Below are 12,338 nucleotides of genomic sequence, written 5' to 3'. Positions count from 1 at the left end.
AACTTAGGGCGGTACTTTGTACCTAAGTCCTGAAAACCATCCTGTTTAGTAATAATCCACATCCAGATACTTTTGTTGAGTTAATTAAAGAACCCTTTTCATTTTATTACGTCCAGTCAATTTTGTTTAGAACCCGTTTCATTTTTTTTTGGAATTCTGTCTAGGTAGAATTCCCCCATAGTATTACATTAAATAATAATCAACAAGGTCACTCACCTATTGTTTAAACAATCACTTAATTACTCTGAATTTATTCGTGTTAATTATACTTCCGATTGTTAAAGGAATATAACAAACCTAAGAGGAAACACACCGTATCCAGCATCCACTGGAAGTGTCGCACTGACCGTTCCACTTCAATCCGAGCCAGTGACGTGCGGAGGCAGTCCACAGAGGCGTGCTTTTGTGTACATTATTTTAATTTTATTTTGTTTTATTATTGGAAACAATATATGTATTAAGCGATCTCCGCTTTCACCTGGTTTTACTACCGAACCCTGCTGCGAATTGAGCTACCCGAACCAGCACTTGTGAACTCTCAATTTTCCCACCCCGATTCCAGTAGCAGTGGAAAATTGGGAGCGTTATATCATTTACTTATGACGTACCGGCAATCTCTAATGGCGAGGATAATATACTTTCTTTCACTGGTACTGAACCTGACATCATAAATGTGATTCTCTCTTCATTACATTTAAATCGATTGAGACAAAAAAATTACGTCATTAACGTAAGTCGTGACAAATAAACCAATTGATCTGTCATAATATGAATCCGTCAAATGATTTTCGTTATAGACAGATTTCCAGTGTTGATTAGGTAGTTTGTGTTAAAAGTGAAGTAAATATCATCAAAGTTAAAAACGCTTAGGCAAGTCGACAGTGCAGCAACGCCGTTAATAGACAAGTATTTTAAAAATTTTACATAATGGTTCGATTCGCTCATATCATGAATTTAGGTCATTCCCGTTACCATTAGGTAAATATGACGAACCGATACACAGAATGAAGAGGTTCGCTAGAACACTTAGGTATTGAATTGATTTTATAGGTGAGAATGTTACACTCCGTTCCTTACACCAGTAATCTTCAACGACTTGATGGCGTAGAAATATCTGGTACCTCTTTGTCCCGCAGTTTGAAGAAACTGAAATTCACGTGGCGGAGATGCACCGTCTCCAATAGATTATTTTTAATGGAACAGTCCTATGCAGTTCAAAGAAGACTACAATTTTTGAGAGACTTTAAACACAACGAAACTTCACTCTTTCCATTACGACCTGTGGTTTTAGACAAAACCTGGATATACAGTAAAGGGTCTTTTAGAAGAAGCTGGCAAGATGGTACTCTCAAAACAGTTAGAAAAAGAAGTGAGTGAAGGGGTCCGGTAATATACCTACTACTCCATGCAGGATCAGAAGATGGATTTGTGGTGTAGTGTCGTTTTTTCTTTTGTACATACGATTTGAATATCATCACTACCTGTTTTCTCTCACAATTGCGTTTTTTTTTAAATAAATCGGATCAGAAGATATTCAAGATCCTTATGCGAATATCTCGACTGTGTGGCAAAAGAACAGAAACTGTATGTATGCGTTGTTATTTCAATGAGCCAGTGGTATAATGGCCCGTATGAATAAAAATAAGCAACTGCTTATACTTGCAAAATTCAAAGCAAATACTCGTAAGTGCCCCTTTATACTGGTTTGTTTAGCAGCGCTGCACTGCGTCCTGTCCTTCTGCTTAGCAGCGCTGCTAAGTCGCCCAGTGCGAAGGAGCACTTACGAGTATTTACTTTGAATTTTTCAAGTATAAGCATTTGCTTACTTTTATTCATACGGGCCAATGACTACGCTTTATCTCAAATTTGTAAGATGTATAAATGCGAAAGGCTTACCGATAAACCATGGCCTATTCTACTTCTGCAAATGGCTAGTTAAGGGTCATTAAAATACGCGCAACTTAACGCGTATTCTTCACATTGGTAGCATACTTAATTTCACATCAACATTATGTAAACAAAATATTAATTTACGAACTGCCTAAACAAACTTTAAGTTACAAATGTTCCTATGCGTTTTCTGTAACCATCATACACTTCATCTCAAAGAGTTTCGGATGCTCTGGCAGTATCCATTTCGATTGTCGGTGCAAAGAATCGGGTACGTGAGGTGATTACAAACGGTGGAAAAGGTTTAATTCATACCAACGGACTTCCTCTACATAAAATACATGACCATTTACCCATTATAAAACCTAAGAACAGGAAAAAACCTATCAGGACCAGATGCCTTATAAGTGATTGTCAACTTGGGCGGTCTAATCATGATGAACGATAGTGACACCTTAATAAATAAGTTGAAACGTCAATGTGACAATATGTAAACCAACTACTAATTTACGACCTGCCTTAATTTTGCTATGACGTCAGATAGTGTGACGAAAGGTTCAGCACCCTTGAAACAAAGTATACGCTTGACCTAAAGAGAGTTGAAAATGTCCTACTAGGATTTAACGCGGACATTCCCCAAGAATGCTTTGGAAAATACAAACACATTGTTGATCACTGCGAGAAGGTTTTCTCCACTATTACCTGTGGTGTTGTGAACCTTTTTAAAGGCCAATAGTAATATCCTTACAAATAAGCATTAGATGCGTTGTTACATGATATAATGATTCCATAAATTTTGAGTTTCCTAAAGTACCTAACCTGTAAATTGTAAAAGCTCTTATGAACGGACAGTCCCATCTGCGAATGAATAAAAGGATTAGGACAAAGAAGTGTAAGTTTGTCTTTAGCAATCGCTTCAGGATTGTTGTTAATATGAAAATAAAAGGCATTGATGATACTATTGGATATAAGATGTTCAACTTCTTATTTATCCTGTCAAGTACCCATTTGGTGTCTGCGTAATTATAAATCCGGGCAGAGTTAAAGGTTCTTACTTGAGGTTAATAAAATCTAACCGTGTCTAACCTTCTACTTATTTCGGCGAGATTTGACTTTGAAGCATTATGTAAGTATCAGCAACAGCTGGGAGAACAAAATATTCCTTATTGTAACATTTCAAGGCAGTCACAAACGACAGCGCAACTGAAAATTTAAAAACAAAACTTTCCGACCAAACCTCATGAACCCCAAGACCATTATTATGTTCTTGTGGTTAGAAGGTCTGGTAAATGTTAATGAGCACTGAAAACACACTTCCCACTTTATTGACCTATTTATTCCATAATAATGAAGTAAACAATACTCGCGTGGTACCATTACATGCTTGTCATTTCTCTGTCTACCGCCAGGAGGCGACAACCATAGATATTGAAAAATATAGACATTCCATTGACATAATAAACATTGAATAAATACATTATAGTCTCCCACGCTAAATAAAAACATAACGATTACTGAAATATGAAAAATAATACAATATGAAATATTTCGAAAATGATCAGTCTCGAACGTAATCTTGAAAATGTCTCGGAACCTGGCGCTGTCTTTGTGACCTTCGAATTTGAACAGCTGGCGGAGCCGCTTGAGGAACAGCTTCGGCTGGGGGAGCCATCACAGGAACATTTCCTTGGTCTGGAACTGCAGCATAATTGTCGGGTCTGATAATAATTTCTTCTAATTCCATTGGCTTGGGTTGGTCTTCGATGTTGTCCTGGAATGTGACCTTCTTCTTCGGTTGCACACTAGATTTGATGAGTTGGTTTATGTGTCGTTTAAAAATATAGCCATTGTCTAGTCTGATTTGATAGTGTAGACGACCATACTTCTTTAGAACTACTCCAAATTTCCATGTAGGCTTCTGGTTAGTGTACCAACGAACTTGGACTCTCTCTCCCACGCTGAAGTTTCGAACTCGGGGAAGGTCAGCTGGTTTACTGGCAGGTTCTTTTGATGGACGTAGTGCATCTAGCTTAAGTCGAATGTCTCTTCCAAGATAAAGTTGAGCTGGTGTTTTACCGCAATTCAATGGTGTGCCTCGATATCGGTACAATATCTCACGCACTTTCTGGTTCATCGAGAGCTTTTCGTCTGCCATGGCTGTAAGTTTCTGCTTAAGGGTTTGAATATTCCTTTCAGCGAGACCATTTGTGGCAGGGTGCCCTGGTGCAATAAACTTTTGCATGATTCCATTTTCTCTACAAAATGTTTGAAATGTATCACTATGGAAAATTGTGGCGTTGTCTGATACCAAATTTCTTGGCAATCCATGTACACTAAAAATGTCTTGCAAAAGGTATATTGTCGATTCTGAAGTTGGTGCTTCTTTTATTACTTTGACTTCTGCCCATTTGGATTTTGAATCAACGAGTACGAGGAAATAGAATCCCTGGAAGGGTCCTGCATAGTCGATGTGGACTTGTTCGAAGTTTTCCTTGGGCTCATCCCAGTGGTGTACTGGAGCTTTTACAGGATCTTTTTTGATGAGGGCGCAATTTTCGCATTGTCGAACAAGATTTTCGATATCCTTGTCGATATTTCGCCAATAACAATACCTCCGGGCTAACTGCTTCATTTTGACGATACCGACATGTGTATGGTGCAACTCCTTTAAAACTTCTGCACGAAGGCTCGTTGGTATTACTACACGTTGGCCTTTGAATATAACTCCATCGTGAAGACTGTAGTCTGGATTATTGAGATTTCCATGTATAAGGCTTTCCTTTATTTTTGACAGTTCTGGATCTTGCTGAGATTCGAATGCGATTGATGTACTTGTGAGAGAATAAGTTGAAATTTGATTTATCACCTGGTCATTTAAGTTCTGTAACTCTTGGTCTAATGTTGTTTCTATTCCAATTGATTTTTCATTAGAAGGTGCTCTTGAAAAGAAGTCAACATTGACGTGATCTTCGGCTTTCCGATGTTGGACTTCATAATTGAACTGTTGTAGAAAGGCAGCATAACGAAGTAAACGAGCTGATGTCATCGCTGGCAGTTTTGCATTCTGATGAAAGATTCTTGTTAATGGACGATTATCCGTGATTAGGGTAAATGGTTGACCATAAATATAATTGTAGAATTTGCCCACTGTAAACACGATGGCAAGAGCTTCGCGATCAAGCTGACTATAATTTGTTTCGGCTTGTGTCAGTGATCTGGATATAAACGCTACAGGTCGTTCAACTCCGTCGATAATGTTTGATAATACTCCCGCAATGCCTGTTGGGCTTGCATCACACGCAAGTGTAATTGGTAAATTGGGATCGAAGGGAACCAGTACCCGTTCACTTGATATTTCGGTTTTCAGTTTGATAAAAGCTGATTCGCATGATGACGACCAAAAAAATTGTTTGTCCTTACGCAGTAATTGTCTAAGTGGATGTGTCATGGTTGATGCATCTGGTATGAAACGAGAATAGTATGTAACCATTCCCAAAAATCTACGTACTTCATCTGCATTTCGAGGACGTGGAACACTGTTGATCGCTTCTACCTTTTTTGGACATTTAGAAATCTTGTTCTGACGAATGATATACCCTAGATACTGAATTTCGGTTTGAAAGAAAGTACATTTGTCTTTGTTGAGGTGTAGATCATATTTTCTTAAACGCTCTAGGCAGTGTCTAAGTCGATTCTGGCATTCTTCATGTGATGTTCCATGGATTATGATGTCGTCAAAGTATGACATTGTTCCCTCTAAGCCTTGAAGAATTTGGTCCAATATTCGGTTAAATTCACTTGGAGCTGTTTTTATGCCAAATGATAATCTGTTCATTTGATAAGTACCTCGATGTGTTGAAATCGTTTGTACTGCTCGACTGTCTTCATCAACTCGTACATGTAGATATGCTTTATACAGGTCTAATCGGCAAAAATAGGTTGAATTCCGGAGATTGTTTAAAATATCATCGATGCGTTTAAATGGATAATGAGCGGATTTGAGCTGAGGATTAACGGCTATTTTGTAATCGACACATAACCTAACATTACCATCTGGTTTGGGAATAACGACAAGTGGTGAACCCCAGTCGCTAAGATTTACTTTTGTAATTATACCATTTTGTTCAAGGTCATCTAATTCTTTTTCTACTTTTTCCCGTAAAGCATGTGGAACTTCTCGTTGTTTAATAAATACTGGTTTAGCATTTTCTCGTAATTTCAAGGAACACGTAATATCTGGAATACATCCTATTCTGGGTTCGAAAATTTCTTTATATTCTTCAAATAAAGCTGGTACTATATTGATGGATAAGATATTAGAAGTATTGGACATCGAGTTTCTTTTGTCGATTTCAGCTAAGTCGATTTGCAAATGGCGTATCCACACGCGACCTAGGATAGGAGGGAATCTTGAAGGTACGACGTACATTTCCTCTTGAGATTTTCGCCCTTGATACTCAACTTGTACCGAAACGGAGCCTACTGGAGTGAAGATGTCTCCTGTGTAAGACCGAAACTTTGTATTGGACTTTTTTAGTACTGTTTTTAGACGTAGTTTAGCGTAATCGGATTCTGGTATAAGTGTGAAGCCTGCACCTGAGTCTACTTCAAAGGTTTGACGTCTTCCTTGGATATAAACATTTGTGAAGTATTTTTGAGCTTCATGATTGGACGTTCTGGATTTTTCAAAAATATCGACGATTTGATTGATTCCATCAAAATGGTGTAGAACTGGCTCGACGTAGTTTGTTTCTGCAGTTGTAGATGGTTTTTGCCTCTGAGATGTTTTTTGTTTTAATAAGGTTTGGATGCACACTTTTTCTACGTGACCTACTTTCCCACATGATTTACATTTAAGTGCATTGATTTCGATTCGACAAGTGTTCGATAAATGATTATCTCGACTGCAACGTAAGCACAGATTTTCGATACCTAAACTTCTGTAATTAATTCGCGATTTTGACCGTTTTCGAAATTCACTCTGATTGTTTTTAATGTCTCTTGACCGATACCGACTCTTAGACCGATGATTTGCGTTTTCACTACTTCGATTACTTGTATGGTACCTTGATAACCGATTAATGTCACTTGATTTATCCAGATTATTCGAGATTTGTTTAGTATCGAGTTTAGACGCTTCCAGTGCTACTGCTTTATCCACGGCTTCTTTAAAAGTCAGCGTACTAATTTGCAAAAGTTGTTCTTTAATTGATGTATCGTTAATACCGCGTATAAATTGTGCTCTCAGGAAAATGTCTGCTATTGATTTGCCGCACTCACAATTAAATTCGCAACCATTTACGTATTTTCTTAGTTTTGCTACATATTCAGCAATTGAATCGTTACTGCTCTGTGATTCACACAAGAATTTGTGTTGCTCGACAATAATATTCTTTTTTGGGGAAAAATGTTTTTCTAATAATTCCATTAGCTCGTCATAAGTCAATTGTTTCGGATCCTGTGGTGCCGCTAATGAAGTAAGCAAGTCGAAATTAGCTGAGCCTATATATTGCAGCAATAGATTAGCGCACAGCGGTTTATTATCGATAACCCCTTTTACTCGAAAATGTATTTCCAATCGTTCTTTATAGTTTTTGAAAGTTTGGTGTTTTGGGTCGAAAGCTTCGAAATTTGATATCAATGTAACGTTTGATTGCTGATTTGCATTAGCTAGCTGTTGTTGTTGAATAGCAGTTGTCATGCCCACCATTGCGGTTATTAATCTATCGAGTTGAGTAGGGTCAGCCATATTCGACAATTTATATGTATTTGATAATAAAGTTGTACTTACAGTAGTCGTGATGTTTACGTACGGCGCTTCTAATCTTAACCTTTCCTATTAACCCGCATTTGATATCATCTTGCTTCTCTCGTCGCCACTTATTATGTTCTTGTGGTTAGAAGGTCTGGTAAATGTTAATGAGCACTGAAAACACACTTCCCACTTTATTGACCTATTTATTCCATAATAATGAAGTAAACAATACTCGCGTGGTACCATTACATGCTTGTCATTTCTCTGTCTACCGCCAGGAGGCGACAACCATAGATATTGAAAAATATAGAAATTCCATTGACATAATAAACATTGAATAAATACATTACAACCATCTAAACATAATTACTTAACCTAAAAAAAAGAAAAGATAATAGGACCACGTACTACGTTGTGTGTAAGTGCTAGAGTTTCTACAAGGCTTTGGTGCCGAATTTGTATGGAAAGGCCAGGTAAACATCAAAATAAGCTATTTGCAAAAATTAATTTTACCCTCGATTTTTCCCAAAATCGTCATAATTCTCATTTAACTTAAACTTTGTGGAGGGGGGGGGGGTAACGGACAGGGGAAAGCGTCGTATGTTCTGGAAGAAGCAGGCATGCTGCTCCCAGTAACCTAGAGAGCGAAATAAAAACTTGCTTCAGCGCTTAGCTACCCAGGGCGATACCTGGTGACTAGCTATCGACCAATCTCCTAGTGATGCCCCCTGGTAACAATCCCAACACTCCTAACGGAACTCTGAGATTGGCAAATCATAGTAAGGTGAACCAAATCCAAGTCACGGTGGAACAGCTAGCGCCGAGGACTACATGGCCAAGGTAGAGCTTGGTCGTTAGCCAACGAACTCTGGGTACCGGGCGCCCCCCTGTTTCAAGTAGCCTTCTGGTGGTAAAGTCAAGCTGCCAGTGATCGTTTAAAAGCCCAATATTCGTGGGACCTTCATGTCCGACTTAAATACAGGCACCATGGGTAAGAACCCTCATACCAAATGGTATCCTAATTCTGCAGGGGCTCTGATCTACGTAAGGGGCAATAACAACCCCAGGGCAGCAGTTTCCGAAACTAACAACCTTCCTTCTTTCGGAGTTCATAACAAAAGACTTGGTGACTGTGGTGGTCGAAGCGCCAAGAGCAGTGGTGTTGCCAAAATAGTGTGTGCTTCGGTATACTTCCCAGGGAACAACGAGGAAGCATTGCCTCCGCCGCCGGAGGTACGGAAGTTGAGGAGATACTACACGGATAAGGGGCTGCATCTTCTTATAGGATGTGACGCCAACTCCCATCACCTCCACTCGGGCAACTAGGGATACTCAATCAGACAAAAGAACCAACATCTGTAACCAGGAGTAGGAAGGCAGTCCTGGATATTACCTCTGCATCCTCCTTTCTAGCAGGCAGAATAATGAGATGGAGGGTGTCTGACGAGCCCTCCCTATCAGACGATAGACAAATCTGCTTCAGTGCAGGAAAGGTGCCCCGCTCTGGCGATAAAAGCGCACCCGGACAGCTCGAGTACACTCTAGTATGCAAATACTAGAAGCCTAGAAGCCTCAAATCACCATGGCGATCAACAGGGCCACTACGGCCTTAATCAGCTGACGAAGCCTTATTGGGATGAAAGGGGGCCTAAATCCTCAGTTCTCCTACTGGCTATACACCACTATAATTAGGTCCATTTTGACCTATCTTACGGTGGTTTGGTGGTTCAAAGCGGAAGTAAAAACAGCCCGGACTAAAATAAACCTGCTACAACGAATAGCCTGTTTGAGTATTACTGGAACTATAAGTACTACATCCACAGCTGGAGGTTTTGCTGGGGCGCTCCCCTTTTCACTTAGTGGAGAAGAAGGAAACAGGGCGAGGTGACCAATTATATTGTTCCGAAGCCAGGTGGGACGAATACACAAAGCTGCAAAACACTTAGGAGTGTCGGCGCCCTTAGGCGACGGTTGCTCCGACAAAAGTGGGGATAGGTATATTTGAGAGAAGGGCATATAAAGTTTTTCCTCCGCGTGGTGTAGCCACCATCATGGAGTGGACGAAGGCGGAACGCGCGTTCGCCGTCGAGGCATACTTTTCCAACGGTCGCTCAGTCATAGCCACGTAACGTGCATTCCGTACTCATTTTAATTTTTTTTTCTTCACATCACCAGTTTCCCTAAAATTGTGTACCCACGAAACAATCGATTGTCGGCCAGGAACACGTCCACGTGGCGCGATATTAAAATACAGATCGGTAACGTTATTTAGAGAGGCTAACTTGTTACTCGAATGCGTTTGAAATCCAATTTCTAAGTTTTTAACTGCACTGTAAAAGCAATACCTGTTAGCATTCGGCTGTTTGAATACGGGTTTATCATTAACGTATTATCCTAGAGTTTACTAGATTATAGTGAGATCAAAATATGAATTTTTTCGGAAACAACAAGAAAAAATTTATATGCAGTTGCTTGAACGTTTTGGTTTTTCTTTGTAATTGAAATCCATAATTTGTCATTTTTAAAAAATACATGGCTTAGGTGTGCAATATGGCATCTCTCCTTCTTTTTTTTCTCTACCGCTCCCTCTTCACTCGGATTATTTTACTTACACTAATTTTTATTTGCAATAGTAATAATCGTTAAATTGATACGATTGCTAGTTTTCCTAATTCAACTTACCTACTCTATTGTGTATTTTTACAAATGTGCATGAATGAGAATGACTAAATAATTTCTCATCATCCAAGTTCTAATTACCTAGTTTAAAATTTGTTCTTTATCAATCACCTTTTTATCAATTGTTTGTGTATTTTGAGGGCCTGCTGTTTAAAATTAAACTGAAAATTTAAAAAAAACGGTTTTTGAATCCATCCGAAATGATGCTTAATTATATTAGTTACATTATGAACTTTAACAATAGATTACTTGATCTCATTCTCACTAACATTTCTATCTGTTAAGTGTCCCATAGTGATGCACCGTTAATTGCAGAAAATGTTGACCAATTGGACAGTAATATAATTACTAGCAAATCAAATCTATCAAACTGTAAAACGATGAAACCTAAAGTACAATTTTTATAAAGTGGACTGTTGCAATTTATACCATACTTTTAGCTTTGTTGATTGGTCTCCATTAAATCACCATTGCGATTTTAATTCAGCTTTTGATGAACTGTATACTATAATTTATGCTGCTTTGGATACCATTGTGTAAAAATATAATAATATGAAGCGACATTGTAACGAAGCACCTATTTTCCGCCATGAAGTTTACATACTTTGGTGGACACCCGGCATCTGGAGCTCTTTATTACCTAATGTCCCTAAGGTATTTGCGTTGGTTCTAGAAGTTGAAGACAGAAAGTAAAGATAATTGACTTAATTTCTAGAGTTGTTTCAGCCGCCGTTACCCTAAAAAAACCTGTAATTAATTCGCCAATGGCAATCGTTCGCTATTGCAGTCTCGCCCTTAGTCTCGAAATCAAATTCTACGGTGACTATCTTCGCAGCTCAGTACCGATGTAAATAAAAATTAATTGTGACCAACACGGTGAATACATCCGTAGACCGCTAACAAATGCTTCAAAAATATCTTCCTACAATTATCTATTTTAATTTCTTTTCACTCATTAACGCTTACAAAGTGGCGACTTATTAACTCAGACATCTTTAATCGTTAATTCGTTTGCTTAATTCTCCCCCTACGATTCAACCAAGAGTTAAGGCAAATCTCATCGTATTTCTCAAATATGCCAAATTTCCACGATGCTGAAGGGACATCATGCCAAATTAGCAGTTGTAACCAAATACCTTTAATTAAGATGACAGAATATGATCTGAATTACCGACATCTAGTTTCCAGACATCCGGACTTTAAGAAAACAATGCTCTACAAAATTCAGAAGGACGCAAACAGGACGGGCTTCACTTCCACCATGTTATTGCTATTTTTAACCATGAACCTACTTCATAGAGCATCATCTTCTTTTTTTGAACGCTTTCAGTATTCTCATGATTTTGAAGGTCTATCATAGGGTTCTAAAAAGACTCTAGAAAGAGAAGTGTTCTAAGATAACCATAGAGTAGATAAAATATTTGTTTACTTAAACAGGTAAACATTAAAGTGAATTCGACTTACGAAAGTTTAGTCATGTGGTCAGAATACCAAAAAGCATTCCGCAATAGAAGTTTCAAAAACGTTAAACCAATTTCTGACTAAATAATTTTGAATACGAGTACGATTATGGTCTTGCTTCAGTTCATTTTGTGGCCATACGTCGGACCGTTTTGTAAGACGAATAGTTACCAGTTACATTTATCGGTTTTTACTACTCCACCTTCTCGTAGTTCATTAAACTTGTATAAAAAATTGAAAAAAGATCAATGTCTGACAAAGTTATACCATTTCCTGAGATATCACAATAACAGGAAAGAAATGCTGAAAACAAACAAACAAAACGTAATTCAATTAGTGAAATCTATACACCTCTGTTATCTTTTGTATTAAAAACCAAAACCAAAGTTTGGGCATATAATTTAAGAACAATTCAATAAAACAAAACAAATAAACAATTGCATTATTTAGTATATACCTCCTTATGATTATGAAACAGGAAATCTTAATATTATTATTTTTGTCAATCCAGATAAATCCAACCGTATAAATACAAACGGTCCTTGCGAAAGGT

The 12,338-nt window shown here is 38.2% G+C and overlaps 1 protein-coding gene across 1 annotated transcript; it reads right to left on the bottom strand.

Moving 5' to 3' along the window:
- Positions 1–3,315: 3,315 nt before the first annotated feature.
- On the bottom strand, positions 3,316–6,029 carry LOC116175373 (uncharacterized protein K02A2.6-like). Its single transcript, XM_031493448.1, has 2 exons — positions 3,774–6,029; positions 3,316–3,692 (listed from the first exon to the last, which is right to left on the bottom strand). The coding sequence occupies exons 1-2, from the start codon at positions 5,723–5,725 to the stop codon at positions 3,449–3,451; spliced, it is 2,196 nt and encodes a 731-aa protein (XP_031349308.1). The 5' UTR covers positions 5,726–6,029; the 3' UTR covers positions 3,316–3,448.
- Between the last annotated feature and the right edge of the window lie 6,309 nt (positions 6,030–12,338).

The sequence above is a fragment of the Photinus pyralis genome, unplaced genomic scaffold (assembly GCF_008802855.1).
Source record: "Photinus pyralis isolate 1611_PpyrPB1 unplaced genomic scaffold, Ppyr1.3 Ppyr1.4_LG7, whole genome shotgun sequence".
In the NCBI taxonomy this organism is placed as follows: domain Eukaryota; kingdom Metazoa; phylum Arthropoda; class Insecta; order Coleoptera; family Lampyridae; genus Photinus; species Photinus pyralis.
Note: the sequence above shows the minus strand (reverse complement) of the source record. Positions and strands in the feature narration are given on the sequence as shown.